Source organism: Larimichthys crocea, chromosome IX, assembly GCF_000972845.2.
Source record: "Larimichthys crocea isolate SSNF chromosome IX, L_crocea_2.0, whole genome shotgun sequence".
Taxonomy (NCBI): domain Eukaryota; kingdom Metazoa; phylum Chordata; class Actinopteri; family Sciaenidae; genus Larimichthys; species Larimichthys crocea.
The window spans coordinates 7,722,300-7,739,526 of NC_040019.1; the positions used below are offsets into that span (position 1 = coordinate 7,722,300).

Genomic DNA, 17,227 nt, shown 5'->3' on the forward strand with positions numbered 1-17,227 from the left:
AGTGATTCATGCAGTACGTTCCCTCGCCACATGGCAGCTGCATAAGCTCAGTCAAGTCAAGTCAAGTCAACTTTATTATCAATACTGCTATATGTACAGGACATACAGACAATTAAAATTGTGTTTCCCTCTTATCCCGGTGCAAACAACAATAAACATGAAATATAAAGTATAAGTAAAAGATGTAAAAAAAAAATAGAAAATAGAAATATAAAAATATATACAAGCTAAAAGACATCCAAGAAAAGACAGTGGCAAGTCTGGAAGATATAAATAGTATAAATATGGCGGTATGAACAAATGAACACATATATACAGAAACAAGTCTAACAGTATCCGTGTGGCAATTAACTCATCCCATCAAAAGCTTTACATAACTCTAATCAAAGCTTGCAGCTGTTTTGCATCTTGTAGTTCAATACTAGTACTAGCACAATATTAACTGCTTGCGATTTGTACATGCATGCAAGTCTGCATACAGTATGCAGTGCAGTTCACTATTTAATGCAAGAGTAAAAAGCCACCGTAAAAATGTGCTAAAGGCCATTTTTATTTAACTTTTACTGCCCAAAACATGTAAAAACAAAGAGATAATTTATTTTATTATTAAATTTGAAATATATATACTCAGTGAAGATTAATTAAAGTTTAATAATTTTATATTGGTGTTTACCTATTTTTTGGAGCCAGTCGTGGGCCCTTGGAATTATCCTAACTTTTCCCCCCTATACGGGGCCCCTGGTTTAAATCTCTCTCGTTCATTTGCCACATGAGGCCTGTGTGTGACGAGCAGTATGCACAGCGGTTCTTTCATACAGATCGGTCTTTCGTTTCTTTGTCACAAGAGGGATACAGCACTGCACTAATGAATGAACGAAATAAACGAAATGACTCAAAAAAAAAAAAAAAGATTCGTTCAATTTACCGTCAGAGAGTAAGTGATCCGATTCAGTAAAAAGACTCGAACTTCCCATCCCTCTCCTCCTGGAGCGGAACCGTTGTGCCTCCGCGTCCGCTCATGCGCACTCAGCCTCGCCAAGATGTCGCTGACAAAGTCTGTCTACAACCTGCTCTTCAGGCGGTCGTCCACTTTCGCCATAACCGTCATTGTTGGCGCGGTCTTCTTCGAGCGAGTATTCGACCAAGGTGGCGACGCGATATTCGAGCAAATGAATCGCGGGGTACGTGTGTCCTCTCGGTGTCTTTAAAGCTTTAATTATCCTGACCTTGTAAGCAGAGGGCGAAGCGGAGCTAACGGTGGCTAAGCTAGCCTCTCTCCTTCACTGCGTCCTCTTTAGATCTCTGCTTGTTATATAAAATGTATATAACGTGATCTCATGTGTGTGTGATTCCCTGTAGAAACTATGGAAACACATCCAACACAAATACGAGACCGCTGACGAGGAATAGGACGCGGCCGAGGGGTTATCCAAGGCCACATACCTCCCTTCATCCACTTTCCCTGGACTCCACACCTGAATCAAGCATCAGACAACATGGACAATGTGCTCAGAGTCATGCTAACCAGAGGACCTGATGGTGTGGGAGCGGATTGACTGTCCAGACCACCGTGAAGATGGAGCAGTGCTTCCTGCCACCTCCTTGTTGTTGTTTGTTATGCCTTTGTTCTCCAAACAGATTGTAAATGAGTAAATTAAACATGTATTAATGTCGGATCTTGCAGTGTTTCGATTTATCATATCTAATATGGCATGCGTGCCAAAGCATATTTACAGAATGCAGATTTTATAAATGTTATGCACACATGATGTCACCTTAGCAGTAGCTTCATGCACAAATCATGTAATTAAAATGCAATTAGTTCTAGTGAGACTGAAGCATGTCTGGAATCTTACTAAATATGCAGTGGTTGGATACTTGTGTCCTCTTACAGCTCTCACATAGGCACATCTTTTATGTCATTTAAATTCCCAACATATGACAGGTTGGTATCTGGTACAAATTCTTAAAAGAAATGCAAATTTCAATGTGGGTACAAAGAAGTCTGTTTAAATTAAACGTTTTCTGCCCACTCATTGCCAAAGTGTCAGGAGAGATTATTCTTTGCATGGAATAATGTCCAAAATACAATTGTACACAACTCACAAAAGGTTGTTTGACTTATTTTGGTGGCATTTCTACTTTATTAGGCATTTGAGTTGCAAAGACAGGACGGTTACAAGCAATAAAATCCACAGACTTATTCTGAAATCACAATATTACATAAACATGTAAGGAGCAAAGGCAATTGCTCATTGCTGTCATACTGTTAAAAAAAAGTCCATATATTTCTAATACGTAAAAAGCAAATATAATAATAAAAAACACACACACATACAAATAGTATACAAATAGCATATTCACAAAAGATAAATTACTACCAAGATGATTCTTATGCACACAACACAAGGTGGAGAGAAATGATTCTTACTCCCACTTTATTTTCACTATGCAGAGAAAGACCATCTTTATTCAAGGTAGATTCCAAAGATATATCTTATGTGCAACACATATTGTCATTAAAAGAGAATACAATAGTTAAACTCGACTTCTGTGCTGACATACAGTAATATAATCTGCAAACTGCAGGGAATGTTCGCAAAGGGCTTGTTTCACAGCAGCCAGTTTTAAAATGTCATAGCAGGAAATTCAAAGGTGTATTGATGATACCATTATTGAACCATCATTACTGTCAGTGATGAAGATTAAACGTTCTGTAAACCATCATGACAGGGTCAGGCAAGCCCACCACTTTCAAATGCAGTGAATACAACTGCACCTGATCTTCAGGGCCCTAGGGGGCACACTAACACCGCCTGTCCCCTCTGAGTAACTGTACTTTCAGCAACATTATAGCTACTACTGATTCAGTTTGGTTCCTGTGGGCTCAACAAAAATTAGAACCTGGGACATGTTATGCTCCCTGAAACATACATACAACTTAGGCCAGAAACATTAGTGCTAGGAGTGGACCATCAAGCAAATACTGTAAGCTTTGCACAATATTGCTGAAACACTGACTCCCTGTATATGTAAATCTAAGCAGGGAGGTGAGCATAAACGCAGTATATGTTCACACTTTAAGCCTGAACCCATTTACAAGAGTGTAAACACGCAGTTTATCATTTTTATGTCATTTACACCCATCTGTAGGCCAATACTGTATGTGACCCATTATATGCAGCCAAACGGCAATTCAGTTTCTAGATGACAAATTTGAATGTACAATATTCATCATTCAGAGGAAACATTCATAGGCGCACAGATGTTGTAGGATAAATGGGTATATTTTAGATGTTTTAATCAGGGTTAAATTCTAAAAACAGTATCTTTGAACCAACCCCAAAGTCTAGTAAGCCACAGGTTTACACCCAGGTCTGATAAGTATTGTATTTCAGGTGTGAGCATCTTTTCACAGATTGTCTTGAATTTGGGGTCAGTACTTGTCTTCATGTTGTATCCCAGGATGGAAGACTCTCCGACTGGCTGCCAGGGCAGAAAACGTCTGTCCTGAATCTTTTGGGCTTCAACTGCGCCTCCATCCTCGATACAGATGTCCTTCATCTCAGCATTTTTTCTCCTAAGCTCTTTGACTTGCTGTTTCATTCTCTCTCTCCCGTATGCCTCCACTCTGGCCCAGAAGGTAGCATTAAAGTGCTGATAGAGTTTCCAGTCAGCTCCGTTCCACTGTAAAGCTTTGGCTCTCAAGTCAGGGGTAAGTCGAGATACAGACGAGCTCTTGCGAGCATTGAGTTTAAAATACAGGATGTCCTCCATGGTCCAACAGAGTGTGTCCTTAAGCAGGATCAGAGATTCCTCAAAATATTCTGCTATAAGTACCAGATCAAAATGTTTCGATAAGTTATGAATATTCATCATTACACGAGGATCATCAGCCTCCAGGTTGTTGTCAAAACCAAAGTCAAAAAAGAGCAGATTTCTGAGATAGAATGAGTTGAAGGCCTCTGGGCTGTAGAAGGTCTGAGGATTCTCTAGAAACTCTGCCAGTTTGTCCTCTCCACTGATCTTCCATGTGAGAGGAACTGCTCTGTGATAATAATGGAAAGACGACTCAAAGAGAGCCACTGGGTCACGCAGGATGGTGATGTACGCAGCATTCGGAGGCAGGAGCTTGGCCACTTCATGATGGTGAAAGCGCATGTGGTTACAGACGATGTTGAAACAGTCTCCAGGCCTGTAGTCTTTCACCTGGGAGCACAGGAAAGGCGATGGGTAGTAGAAGTCATTGCGGCCATTGGGGAAGGCGAATTTAAGCTTGTGCTTTTCTCCAAACCTGAAGAGAATGTTGAGTATGGTGCTGCTGGCAGTCTTATGGGTCTTCATGAACATGATGTCCACTGTGGGGGAGCACTCTTCTGACTGGGATTTTGTGCTTTGAGCAGGCGTGGTCACATTTTGCTTCAATAATTTTGCCATACTGAGAGAACACGTGTCTTCTTGGGAGTCCCTGTAAACAAAACAAAGAAACAAATAACAGACAGATCAACCAATTTAGCTCAATAAAATAATCCGTACCTTGTAAATGTTTACCTAAACTTCACTTGGGTTTGGTTCGTCAAGCAGTACAGCACCAGCATGATGTTGGTCAATAAAATCCAGAGAATCAGGCCTCGTACTACACGTGTGCACTTGCTTCCTCTCATCCCAGACATCATTAAAACCCAAACAGGAATCTGAAAATGAAATGAGAGAACACACACACACAGAGGAAAAGATTATAAGGTTTTTAAGTTTTTAATACACACCTTGTTGATGTTCTCACACAACCAATGAGCAGCCACACAAAGCACATAAACAGTTGTAACACCCTGCGGCGTTAGCCACAGACCAACTAATTACCACCTTATCTCACCTCACCCCTTAATACACTGGAGTACTTATTATGTATTTACAGAGAGTCCAGGCTCTGACCCATTTAAATTAAATGTAACCTGCTAAGATGCTCTCCTGCATATAAAAACAGGATAAACTGCATAAACTGGTGATAACACAAACCAGTGAGAAAACTGCTGCATCATTCTTTCCATCACAGAAAAACACAGAGTCACCATGTTTTCACTAAAAACATGTTTACGGTAGAGAGCAGGAATGTAAGGAGGAGAGACACTAACATTAAAGACACATTTTACAGCATCATGCTCATGTAAATAACTAACAGATGTTTAAGCTTGACAAAAGAATCATTCCAGATAAAATCTAGTAGTGGGAAGGTGTGCTCCTTTGCATACTTCTTATCTTTGACACTGATAGCTCAGTCGTCTATCCAGTTGTTACATTTAATAATAAAAGCTTTCATTTGTACTTCATGTCTCATAGAGTAGTTGTAGTACATGATAAAAGAATTTAAAGCCAAGATGTCTTAGTCTGAAATAATTCTGTAAACCCATTTTTCTTAAAAACATCTTTTCACTATCAAAACAGTCAGATTATAAATGATACAGTAAACAAATATACATGGAGGAAGAAATATAGGAAAACAGAGCTTTATTTACCTGTAGATGACAGCATTAGCAGTGTCGTGGTGAAGAGTTTGTACAAGGTAAAAGAAAAACCTCTTTTGTCCAGCATGTTGTAGACCTACACACTCCCTGAAGTTAGATCTCATTGGCTGTGAGGGCTGATAGAAGATGTCAGAGGTAGATTCTCCGCCCATTTGTAGAGTCGTTACAGTTGGACAGCACACCTCTACAGAAATGTTCATATTTAACAGTTAGTCTGACGAATAGGCTTTACTTATTAAAAAAATGGCTATTTTTGTATGAAAGTATACTTAAGCATGTTATAAATGGACAACTTATATATTAAAAATAGTGAGATATGCTTAAATAAAACAAACTTTACTTTTAAAGTATCTAAAAATGCATCTGTAGGTGTAACTGGCCCACAGTATTTCACAAAAAATGCTCTTTTAAATGTACCAATGTTTATTTGCTATGACAATCATATTTCCCAAATCTTACCCAAGTGGTTTGGCAACATGTGACCCAGCAGCTGATCATAAATTTCAAATGTGCGGTGTGTAGTGATGAACATCTTTTTATCACTGAGAACTTGTTGGTCTAGTCGTGAGAACACTGGTACAATGAACCAGGATTGTTATGTTAGAGATAGATAGGCAAAACAATAAGCTAACACAAAAGGAGGAAATAGCACACATACATCTTGCTGCACAGATACATAAGTCTGCTTGTTCTCAGTCCAGCTGTGTGTTATGTTTTTTCTTCTTTAGTCTCCAGATACCTGGACGCAGGTGCTGCCTCAGCTGCTGTTGACTTTGGCTGGGAAACATCTCTGATTCAGTGGGTCCCATTGATTTGACACAGGGAGCCCACTAGCTCTAGTGCAGCATACTTGTTGATGCAATGGATGTCAGACTAAGTCAGTGAGCATGACAGATCTATCTCACTCACTACGAGATAAAATAACGATTAGATCTATGCAGTCCGGGCTAGTTTCTGCTGCATACAGCAGCAGAAAAGATCACCCTGTTGTTCATGTCTATGTCCACTTTAAACATAAACTGCAATAAGAGTACAACAATAAAATTATGGTTTCTATGTTTATTTTGTTAATCAATAATTACATTTTACAACTGTACAAAATATGGTATATACTGATACAGCAATGACGAGGAAACCAAACACCAAAGAAAAAAAAAAACACTCAAATTAAATTCCTGTCCAAACCCTTGAAATGTGTCAGTGTTGTGAGGTTAACTTCATCACACACATTCAGTAAAATGAATGTGGTTCTTCAACAGGAGCTTAACCCAGCTCAAATTTCAACTGTCCACACAAATAAAGGCATCTCATTTACTGCTGATACTGTTAAAATTATGGCTGACGCTGGAACAAAAATGAAACGTAAATGACTTTATGTTTTTATAATTTCTCATGGCTATACTACTTAAAAATACAAGCATCAGAAATGCAGCGACAGTGAAATTGGTTTAAAATCTTAATTTAAGACTTTTGTTCAAATACGTTTCTTTTTTTTTTCAACTTTACAAAAAGGATTAAATTTGCACTTTACAGTATTCATTTCCAGTCTGACATTTAAATATATTCTCTATCATTTTCTTTAGCACACAAACTCACAAATGATTCACAGGCTGTGGGCAGCGCTGTCTTTTTGAAGATTCTTATAAAATAATAAACAGAATTCCCAGGGAGCGTCTCCTCCCATGCAGCCCATACAATAGTGCAGGTATTCTATACTTGGGTGTAGTTTTCCTCGAAAACAATTACAGCAGTAACCGGGTCACATTTGTGGAACAGTTCTTGGAGCACAGCACACAATCCTGGTTTCCTGCTTAGCATGTTAAGCATGACTTAGTCCCTAAAATAGATCACACTGAAACTTCAGCCCTTTCAGCCCTTTGATTTGTCACGAGCAAACAGGTTAGCTTCTGCAGCCAACAGTCACTGGCTAGTAACATGTAGTTGGTTCATTGGCACATATTTATGGTATATAGACAGTTTACAGTGAGAAACAGTGTCAAATGTTATATTTTGGGGACATCAATATACATGGGTGATGTGAGATGAAAAGGAGAACCATCTGGTTTGTGAAGCTGCAACAGATTATGACTTAAGAGTAGACTATGGATATAGATCTACACAGTGGATCATTACGATGGCACATAGTGTCAGCAGTTAACATGGTAAGATAATTTACAGTCCCCCTGGTGGAGTGTGCTGTAACAGAAAACAAAATGTTGTGCAACAGCCCATTGCTTCCAGTTAATCTTGTGACATCAATCATAAGGCACTTGTGAGTAACAGCTATAAGACAAGTGTGACACTGAAGAAAACATAAAAAGAAAAATGTCTTTTCACATAATAAAACACAACACAGCTTTTATATACAAGTATGCCACCTTTGGTAACCATCGATTCACAATATACCGTTTTTTAGTTAAATAAAACTAATTCGGATTCCGAGACCAACATTAATAATCACTTCTTAATCGAGCAGCACGTTTCTCCACAATGTAATATAATGGCAGAGTTTTAAAATCTATTAAATTTATATGTATATGTGTATATAAATATATATATGTAATATGACTGTACTTTCATCCCAGCTGTTATATTACTATGACGGGTCCACTTATTTATTGTTTTTATCTCATGTAATCTGATAAAAATATCTCTTCTGAAAACAAATCACAAACCATTTCACACTTGAAAACATCTGCCCTTAAAACTGCCGAACTTTCCTCCACGCTGCAGCATAAAAAGCCAGGGAAGGAGCAGCTAGCAGGTAGTGGTACAGTAGAGTATGGAATGCTTACACTGCAGTTAGTATGCTGTGGTCCTGTGACTCAGTACACAGGCTTGTAAAAGATCTGACCAGCCAACATCCTGCGCTTCAGCTCTGTCCACAGCAGGCTGCGCTCTCTCTGCGAACCCTTCATGAAGCCACGGTTCTCTTGAGCACGGCGAGACAGATAAGGAATGACCTCGTTGACTGGACCGTATGGGACGTACTTGTAGACTGGGAAACCTGCTTGGCCTGTTTTCAACAAAAAGAAAGGAGACGTGTTTTAAATCAGTGTCCACTATCTCCACCGTGTGTGCGTCTCATGTCATGACTTCAAATGTGATGTCCAACAGCAGAATCCAAATATGGGTGTCGCAGAGAAACAGCCAGAATAGCACATTGGACAAATCTTTTATTGTACTAATGAAACTGGCTCATAAACTTAACACGGTAGATATATAACTGTGAAAAAGAAGCTGTCAAAACTCACTCACTGTATAGTACGTTAATGGTAATAATGGTGGAGTAGATTAACACACTATATTTTGTTTAGTTAATTAACACATTGTATTAAATTGTATTAGGAGAACGCTGATAAGTAAATATAGACTTTTTATATTAAATATTTAGTGATGTAACATGAGTCAAACTGGCCGGGCTGCAGCATCAACCATCACTATTGATTTGCAATTTGAAATCTGACCACTGCACCATTGTTCAAACAGCAACACATGATAAAAAAGCTCAGCTTGGCATGAGACTGAAGTAGTGTCAGTTTCCTGTATCTCAATTGTATAACACATTTAAATAAACTGTTGAAAACTGAACTGAAATCAAATGTGTACTGATACAACACTAAAGATGTAAAAAAGTCTCGTTAGCTATCTGGTAACAAATATTGCGTCATGTACAGTATGTCTAAAACAGCATTAACCTAATTACTATCACTCCTGTTGGGTAGTGACACGTTTCTGTTCTAACAGTGTGCACCTCTGTTGAGCAAAACTAACACAACATTTAGTAAGAGGCATGGAGTTTGTCTGCTCCCAAGATATCTATAGATTGGACAGGCATTGCGTGTGGTGAGAGTCCAGCTGAGTTTTGGAAAGCTGACACGTGTAGGGACCAGTGGTGGTTTCAATGGAACGTCTAGACACCTGACTATATGACGTAAGCCTCTGCGATTCCATAACTTGCTTGTTTACTTTTAGTACTGACATACCTAGTGGGAAGCTGATCTGGTCACACATTCCCAGCAGCTGTCCAAAGTAAACCTTATTCTCAGTGGGTGAAAGGCCCATCTCATTCATCCTGAAAAAACAGAAAGAAAACATACATGTTAAAGGGCTGTTACATAATATGAGCCACTGGTGTGGCAATATAATATAATATAATACTCTATAAATCCTATAATTTATTAAGGAAGTTAGCAAAGAATGTGATTTAATTGGGGCAATATCAGGACTTTGTACACATCACATGTTCTGCCATCTTTGTGCAGGACATACTTTTCCAGAGTAAATTTCACGGTGTCCTCATTGTGAGATGCAACCATAATATTTGCTTTCCTTCTGTGTTCAATCTCCTCCAGCACATACTCTAAGCACCTAGACAAACAAAAAGGCAGATGGTCAGGATTTAGACATTTTCCAGCTCAACCACAAAGGACCTTGATCGTGATTCAGCACTTACTTGTGATACATCCTATTAGTGGCCTCATAGTCTGGGTTTATCGGGTCTTCGTAGCCAATCTCTTTGGCCCTATCTCTCTCTTGATACATGTAGGCTCCACGAACCAGTTTGGCACCAAAGTACCAGCCTTCACGTCGTGACAGCTCAATGTCCATAGTTACGTTGTCATAGGCTTCCTAAAAGTATTAAAGGATGTGATGTGATGTGCTTTTCTATCCATACAGTATGTTTAGCAACAACAATCAAACCTAATGTTACAAAATGTACTAAAAGTGACAACAACATTGAGAAAAAAAAGATGATGTTGGTTTCACACCTTGAGGTAACACTGGTAAGTGTTGAAAATGATGGGCTTCTCCCTGTTGAATATCCTCTGCATTTCCAGGGTCAGCCGACTAATAGCTGGTTGGAAATAGGTCTGCTCGGCGTCCACCATTAGCCTTACCCCATTCTCCATGGCGTGCTGGGGCACACAGAGTATTTACAGTTTGTATGGCTCAGGGGAAACAGGAGTTTACCACACCAGAAAACACAATTCAAAAGACGTCTTTGATTTCCTTGAACAAGGACTTTGGTTGCAATAAACTGGGTTTAGGTTTCTGTATTGGCTCTTAAAATGGCACATTTATTTGTTCGGGTATCCTTACTTTGGCCAAAACGTCCACTCTCTGGAGCATTCTCTTCATCTGCTTCTCCTCCTCAGCTGTAAACTTGTTCAACAAAGGTTCCAGCTGGCGTGTCTGCAACCAGAAGACAAAACATCTTATTGTTTGGCATTTGGGATCAAACTTTATCAGTATGTGACAGACAGGGTAGATACTGGGTGGGCGGGAGTCTCTGACATTTTCTCCTGTGTCCTTTTTCAAACTGATAAGTTTCTTAACTGCACTCAATAGCACTGGCTACATTAAACATGAACACTATTATCAACACTGCAGATATCTACAGAAGTATATATGTCTAGAAGTGTACAAGTCCCAAACGATAGTATGTTTTAACCTCATCAGAATAAATGTTTACTTGCAAGAAGATATTGCACAAGTGAGTTTTTATCTTGTAGAAAGAACATCAATTTCTTGTACCAAGACTTGTATCAACTTTTTTTCCACAATCTGGTAGAGAAGTCCAAGCTCTGACGGGAAACAAAAATGCTGCTGTCTATCAAATGCTGTGTCTTTTGGAGATTACAATAATGCCATCTGTCTTTATTGGACTGCTCCCAGTGTACAGATAAGAGATAACCAGACTGGGGTAGCACTTCCACGGACACCATTTACTGAACTACCACAAATGATCCGTTCTCACCACTAAATGTCGACATGACAATGGCTCACCTCAAGGTTTGGCACCATAAGGAGACTAGAGATTTTTGTTGTATCATTTATTAAACTGTTCCAGTCCAGCAGATCGATCGTTCTGGAAATAAGATGTAAGAAATTGTATGTTAAAATAAGTGACATCCAAATAAGAGATACTTCGAATTCAGTGCCATGTTCGTTGTAGATTAATTATTGCTGCAAGGTAAAAGGGCTGAGCCACAGGTCTTTAGATACTAGCTAACATTTCCAGCTGTTCAAGCCAGAGGCTCTATTGTATTATTGATTTTTACAACACAAAAGTATATAAAGCATTTGTTGTTTGAATTGATTTCATTGAACTAATGAGTGTCTATCTTACCCTGACAAACCCAGCTTCTCTCCAGTAAACCAGTTCTCAATGTCGTCCTTGGCTCCAACACCCATCTTAGTCAAACTTTCCTGCAAAGAAACATTTCAGTGGTTAAAACACAGTTTTACTGCTTATTATTGTTTTAACAAATGACAAGGCACAACTAAAGAACATCTAAAAGGGATCAGTTATGTATGTGCATGCATGAACTTGCATTAGACTTCCTGAGGGCAAGACACACCTTGAGCTGTTCCAGTTCCAGTTTCTGTTCCAAGACCATCATCTCAGATTTACCCTGTTGTGCTGCGAGGTAGTTAAAGAACTGTCTCCATTTAACCAGGACTTCTGAAAACTGGAGCTGTTTAAACACATAACAATATGTCAGTGAGCAAAAGATAATCTTCGATGAGCACATGGGTATTTTATCCACTTTCATTCTGCATGCCATTTTCATCTGAGGAAGTTAAGACTTTCTGTGGTGTGACATCTGACAGGAAACGTGGCTCCTCTTGTCTCAGTGATAAAACTGAAGTGCTGCTGTTTGTCCACAGTACTGTGCATCTATGATCCTACTTATCAACTGGCACTGACTCAAAACCATAAAGAGACAGATTATTGGCTATGGATTTATTTTCGCATTACCCCGTAATGCTGATCTTGTGCCAGTGCAGTTTGTTAGTTTGAGACCTGGCAGCACAAATCAATGCCACTTGCACCTTTTAAATTCTGTAATATGAACTTTCAGTTAATATTGAAGGCATAAACTTACAAGGAACTGTGGCCGTCCGAGAGCTGTCATTTTGATGGCAGAAAATCCATCTGCAGAGGCTCCTCCTGAAATCAATAACAACTTTTATGTCACTCAGTGTTGGATAACTCTCAACCCTTTTTGCTTGATGTAATTCAACTTTGTCAAAATTACTTTTTATAATTATGTGTATGTACAGATATTATAATAATCACAACCAAACATGGTATGTTCTTTACTTGCTTCCTTAGAACTAACTTACTACTTACCGGAGGCTTTAATGCAGTTTATGAATGTCTCCATTTGGGTGTCACATTTGGACTCGTCTGCATAGAAATAAGTACGAGCACTGGTGACTCCTCCACGCCTGTCTCCGAACTGGCGATGGGCCTTGTACTTTTTCTCACGATGATCAGCACCTGGAGTGAAAATAAGGTAACATTAGCTGAACAACTGTTAATTTGGAGCTCACTGGGAGTTAAATGTCTTATTTTATCATATTTTATGACATAAGACATAATATTTATAGAGATCATATTAACATTTTTCAGTTATTAAAAGTAGTTTCTCTGTCCTACAACTTGACTGTGTAATCTTTCTTTCCATCCTTCAAGCTTTTGCTTTGAATAACTGTACATGTATTTATTTATGCCACAACTAATGTAACACAAGCTCTGTAAAGTTAATAGGAACTTTCACAGTCTGAAAATGACAACCATCTAATCATCTAAACTGATACTTCTGTCTAAACATGTATCTCTCTGTATGCAAACTCCTACCAGAAAGAATGGTACAAAGAATATTATTATGGAAAGACTGTTTCTTTTAAAACATTTAAAACTACAGACTACAGAGACAGTACTCGTAGGTGAATGATACACTTGAGTTTCAAACATCAACCAAGTAACATGAACCAAGCTTCTTCTCACTGCATCCGCTGAGCCAGACATTACAGACCTCACTAAATCCAGATATAACCAGTGCTATCCAGGCTGGAAGACACGGCCACATGACTGTACATAACAAACCTGACACCTGTGCTGGGTTCAGGCCAAGCTGAAGCAGCTGAATATCAATGCAAACTAGCAGTTCAGTTGATAAATTTTCTTGCTGACTACATACTTTTCTATTTCATATTTTGGATATCTTTATCCTTTTTAAAACATATACTGCACATACAATAATTCAGAGGTTATTTTAACTCATATACAAACCTGGACTTTCTTTCTCTGCTTCAGAAACACATGAACTGAAAAAAAAAGAAAAATTAAGTTTTACAACTTCTCGTGTCATTGTTTCAGTATGACAATGGTAAACACAGGGGGGTCATCTAAGAAGACTATTTTAAAAAGCTGACAAGGTGAAATGAGTTTGTGTTTTTTTTATTTCACAGATCATTTTAACCAGTCCTGCTGACACCTAATACTCCCAGTTATGATGATGGATTCCTTTTCTAGGCATGTTGTGACATGAGAAATACATCGGTGAACAGAAACACTGTGTTCACTGCGTTGCCGTCTTTACAGAGTCAACAATCTTTTGAGGTTAATAAAGGAAATGTGTTTGGATTTAGTTCAGCATGTGTGTGTCGTGCTTATTGACATAAAAATAAGCTTATTTCCTCATGAGATCATTGCGTAACTCTTGCGTGTGTGTGTGCCACATGAGGTGATCCGGCAGGACATTACTCTAAAAGGGTGGCAGTCTTTGCATGAAGTACATTCCCTAGAGGAATAACCAGCTCAACCAATCAGAGAAGAGGGGTCTGACCCAGCCGACCAATAGAGGACAGGCAGTGTTTTCCTACTAGAGATGAAATAAAAAAAACACACAGGGTTTTAATTACAATGTTTTATGTGGACAAAATGTACTGCATATAACGTGACTCATGTTAATTTGATAAGCAAGGTTTAACAGAAGCCACTCCTGAGGTGATAAGAACACACTGATATCAAGCTATAGGTCATTTGAATGTTTTAGACGCTGTGTTCTGTATGTAAATAAAGGAGGAGACGTTATTTGCAGGGGGACAACTAAACTGTTTTACCAGACTTTTCATTTGTATTTCAAATATCAGTGTCGTGATTCAACAGTAAAATGACCCTCATACAGGTATATTCTAGATACATGTGTATGTATCATGTTAGTTTAACCCTTTATGGGGGCCAAGGGCAATATGGCCTGATAATATGTACGATACAGTCATAGACTTAACTTATTTGCATGATAACCTCTAAAAAACATTGTCCTAAATGCACCAGTGTAAAGGTAATGACTAAAATAAAGTAGTAGTGGTTACATTTACCTATTTTATTATTAAATAACTCACTATAATAGAACCAGTATTGGACTAACTACAGTTTGTCAGTCTTAAATTGGACTTATTACAACGCTGCTGTAAAGGTTTTATTATTCAAACACCACTGTCAACACTTCTTTAAAGAAGAAGAAGGGCATGGGTAGGTGGTGCAGGGGGGGCTCATACATGTATCAAGTTTTCCAGTTTTTCAGGTTCACTAGGAGTACCTCTTTGTGTTTAAAGGCACATGGGCGGGCTCAAAACTGTTGTAGGTTATATGATACAGGCCTGCACATGAAACTCGACTTAACAGGCCTTTTCGGCTTTGTGTGTTACATAACTCCAAAAAAAATGTTAAATGGGTACACGTGCAGCATATAGGAAAGCGAAACCTAGTTGTTTATAGCACTGGTTCTCAAACTGTGGTATATGAACCAATGGCGGTACATACTCTTTGTTTACTACCTTAATACTTTGTTTTGACTGAAAATAGTTCATACTATGCAATCGCAGGAATGTCATTTCAAATACGTTTGGCAATTTTCTGTAACATTTTGTTTCCACATCGGGCTGCTGTGTAGTCACAGTCATGGATGTAGGTTTATAAACACACGGACAGGCTCAGAAACTAATACTGCTGTAGGTTAATATGATACAGGCCTGCACATGAAACTTGACTCAACAAGCCTTTTCAGTTTTCTGTGTTACATAACTCAAAAATATGTAAAATGGTTCCTCATCTGGTGCATGTGTAGCCTATAGGAAAGTCGAGAAACCACAAGAAAGTATAGTCACATGTAGGCGTTATTGTACTTACTCCATTTCCTTCTTCTCTGCCTCTTCTTGTGTCAAGTCCTCTTCAACACTATAGTCCAACACGGCCCCGACACCGAAGGCCTGGTTCTTGTGAATTAAAGGTTTGATGGAGTTGTGGTCTTCTCCTGCCACAAACTGACCATAGAAGGTCATCTTCATCATCTTCTCAAACATCCACTGACCAAACAGCTTCTTACTCAGGTCCATCAACTAAAAAAACAACACATATTACACAACAACATTAATTATTACACAATTATACATCACATACAAAGGGAGTTAAGGTTAATTTATGAAGTAAACAAACTCACCTCTTTGTTCTTCTCAACGAGGACGTCAATTGTACAAAGCTTGAACACCAGCAGACTGCGAAGCAGCTCGATGTTACCTTTACTTCTGTAGGCTTCCTGGGTGTTGTCGAAGTCAATGTGGATTTTACTTAACTTCGTATTTGTAATATTTTTGGTCTGGCTGATGAGTTCAACCGGCTCAGCTTCTACCACGGGGCACCCATCCATCTGTTGCTCTTTCTCTTCTTGCTTCTTGGTGGATGCCAGTGTCGACCGACATCTTCCAGGTGAAATGCGTATCTTGTTGACATTGCCCGAGTTTGCCCTCGCAATAGCCGCAACAAACTTAGTGTACGACATGTTTTTATTTCTCTTCTCTAAACACAACAACAGCAGCAGCAGCCCCGCAAATCACGCTTTCTTACTTATCTGCCTCGCCTCGCGGTGCCGTTGCTATGAGGCAGCATAGAGTGCGCGAGCATGCGGCGGTTATTTTAAGTCGCTCGCGCCGAGGGGGCGGGGCATCACGTGTTGCCTCATAAACCGGAATGGTTGGTCGCATTGTTTATTCCACATGACTGACAAAAACAAGTAAAACACTATTAATACAGCACACTGCACACATAGGGTACTCCACAAATTAAAACATATTTGAGATGTTCTGTGCATTGTTTTCTACAAATTTCAGATTGGTCATATTTGGCATGTTTGGACACATTGGGATCCAAACAAAGTTTGGCCTCAAAGTGTTTAGTACCCTGTTCAGAGGTGTCTGTTGTTTTATCTATCTTACCTCTTTCAATGTTATAAAATAATAAGAAAAAAACAAACACTGCACATTTCACATGGATAGTATTTATATATATGTGCATGTGTGTAGGTGTCTGCAGTATTTCCACTCCCTGTTCATCAAACAGTTTGATCTTTCTTGGGTCTCTCCTTCATGAAGCATATTATATGATTTGTATGATGATGATGTGCACATGTGTACACATTTATATTGACAATATTAGATGACCTCTTTTGATGCAAATATTTAAAAAAAAAATCAAGTTACAATATAATATTACTGTATGTTTTACATGCAGTTACTATTATGAACTATGTTTCTTAATGAGTGGATGAGGGATTAGTTTCATTCTCAGAGCACATGTAATAGTCACAGAACGGCAATGGCATGAATAAAGTATTATATAATTGGTTGTGTAACTACACATCCCAACCTCATTGGGGAAACTTGCAGGGAGAACCAACCTGGACTGGAGCCAACACAGATGCAGGGTACGGACTAAAGGGCTTTGGGGGAAAGATATTGGGATGTGTAGGAACAATGTTAAAAAAAAAACTGGAGAATAACTATTTAGAGATTTACTACAGTCCTGCCAAGCTACATTGATTTATGGGAACACTGCCACTTTAGATGAAGGG

At 38.8% G+C, this 17,227-nt stretch overlaps 3 protein-coding genes across 5 annotated transcripts; 1 reads left to right on the forward strand and 2 right to left on the reverse strand.

Moving 5' to 3' along the window:
* The first annotated feature begins 998 nt into the window (after positions 1–998).
* On the forward strand, positions 999–1,676 carry uqcr10 (ubiquinol-cytochrome c reductase, complex III subunit X). Its single transcript, XM_010737987.3, has 2 exons — positions 999–1,181; positions 1,360–1,676. Exons 1-2 carry the CDS (start codon positions 1,041–1,043, stop codon positions 1,408–1,410), a joined length of 192 nt encoding a protein of 63 aa, XP_010736289.1. The 5' UTR covers positions 999–1,040; the 3' UTR covers positions 1,411–1,676.
* A 415-nt stretch (positions 1,677–2,091) lies between these two features.
* Positions 2,092–5,696, reverse strand: gal3st1b (galactose-3-O-sulfotransferase 1b). 2 transcript variants are annotated; one of them, XM_010738000.3, is made up of 3 exons: positions 5,514–5,696; positions 4,552–4,694; positions 2,092–4,468 (listed from the first exon to the last, which is right to left on the reverse strand). In XM_010738000.3, exons 2-3 carry the CDS (start codon positions 4,674–4,676, stop codon positions 3,310–3,312), a joined length of 1,284 nt encoding a protein of 427 aa, XP_010736302.3. In that variant the 5' UTR covers positions 4,677–4,694; positions 5,514–5,696; the 3' UTR covers positions 2,092–3,309. The 2 variants fall into 2 exon arrangements, with proteins under 2 accessions (XP_010736302.3, XP_027137741.1); XM_027281940.1 differs by having other exon boundaries at positions 5,603–5,688.
* An 870-nt stretch (positions 5,697–6,566) lies between these two features.
* Positions 6,567–16,278, reverse strand: prodha (proline dehydrogenase (oxidase) 1a). Of its 2 annotated transcripts, none has more exons than XM_019278826.2 (14): positions 15,821–16,278; positions 15,511–15,719; positions 13,614–13,643; positions 12,664–12,818; positions 12,416–12,480; positions 11,888–12,004; positions 11,656–11,735; positions 11,313–11,394; positions 10,626–10,718; positions 10,295–10,441; positions 9,979–10,154; positions 9,795–9,893; positions 9,509–9,597; positions 6,567–8,538 (listed from the first exon to the last, which is right to left on the reverse strand). In XM_019278826.2, exons 1-14 carry the CDS (start codon positions 16,157–16,159, stop codon positions 8,348–8,350), a joined length of 1,872 nt encoding a protein of 623 aa, XP_019134371.1. In that variant the 5' UTR covers positions 16,160–16,278; the 3' UTR covers positions 6,567–8,347. The 2 variants fall into 2 exon arrangements, with proteins under 2 accessions (XP_019134371.1, XP_010736313.2); XM_010738011.3 differs by having other exon boundaries at positions 12,664–12,813; positions 13,609–13,643.
* Between the last annotated feature and the right edge of the window lie 949 nt (positions 16,279–17,227).

Bases quoted from the DNA above. Each gene is read 5' to 3' on its own strand.
- prodha (XM_019278826.2), bottom strand. From the start codon at position 16,159: ATGTCGTACACTAAGTTTGTTGCGGCTATTGCGAGGGCAAACTCGGGC. The intron at 10,442-10,625 runs GTAAGGATACCC...TGTGTGCCCCAG, and splicing joins GAGTGGACGTTTTGGCCAAA to CACGCCATGGAGAATGGGGT. The intron at 9,894-9,978 runs GTAAGTGCTGAA...TTGTTTGTCTAG, and splicing joins ACTAATAGGATGTATCACAA to GTGCTTAGAGTATGTGCTGG.
- gal3st1b (XM_027281940.1), bottom strand. From the start codon at position 5,674: ATGGGCGGAGAATCTACCTCTGACATCTTCTATCAGCCCTCACAGCCA. The intron at 4,695-5,602 runs GTAGGTCTACAA...TTTCATTTTCAG, and splicing joins GATCTAACTTCAGGGAGTGT to ATTCCTGTTTGGGTTTTAAT. The intron at 4,469-4,551 runs GTAAACATTTAC...TTTTGTTTACAG, and splicing joins CAAACCCAAGTGAAGTTTAG to GGACTCCCAAGAAGACACGT.
- uqcr10 (XM_010737987.3), top strand. From the start codon at position 1,041: ATGTCGCTGACAAAGTCTGTCTACAACCTGCTCTTCAGGCGGTCGTCC. The intron at 1,182-1,359 runs GTACGTGTGTCC...GATTCCCTGTAG, and splicing joins TCGAGCAAATGAATCGCGGG to AAACTATGGAAACACATCCA.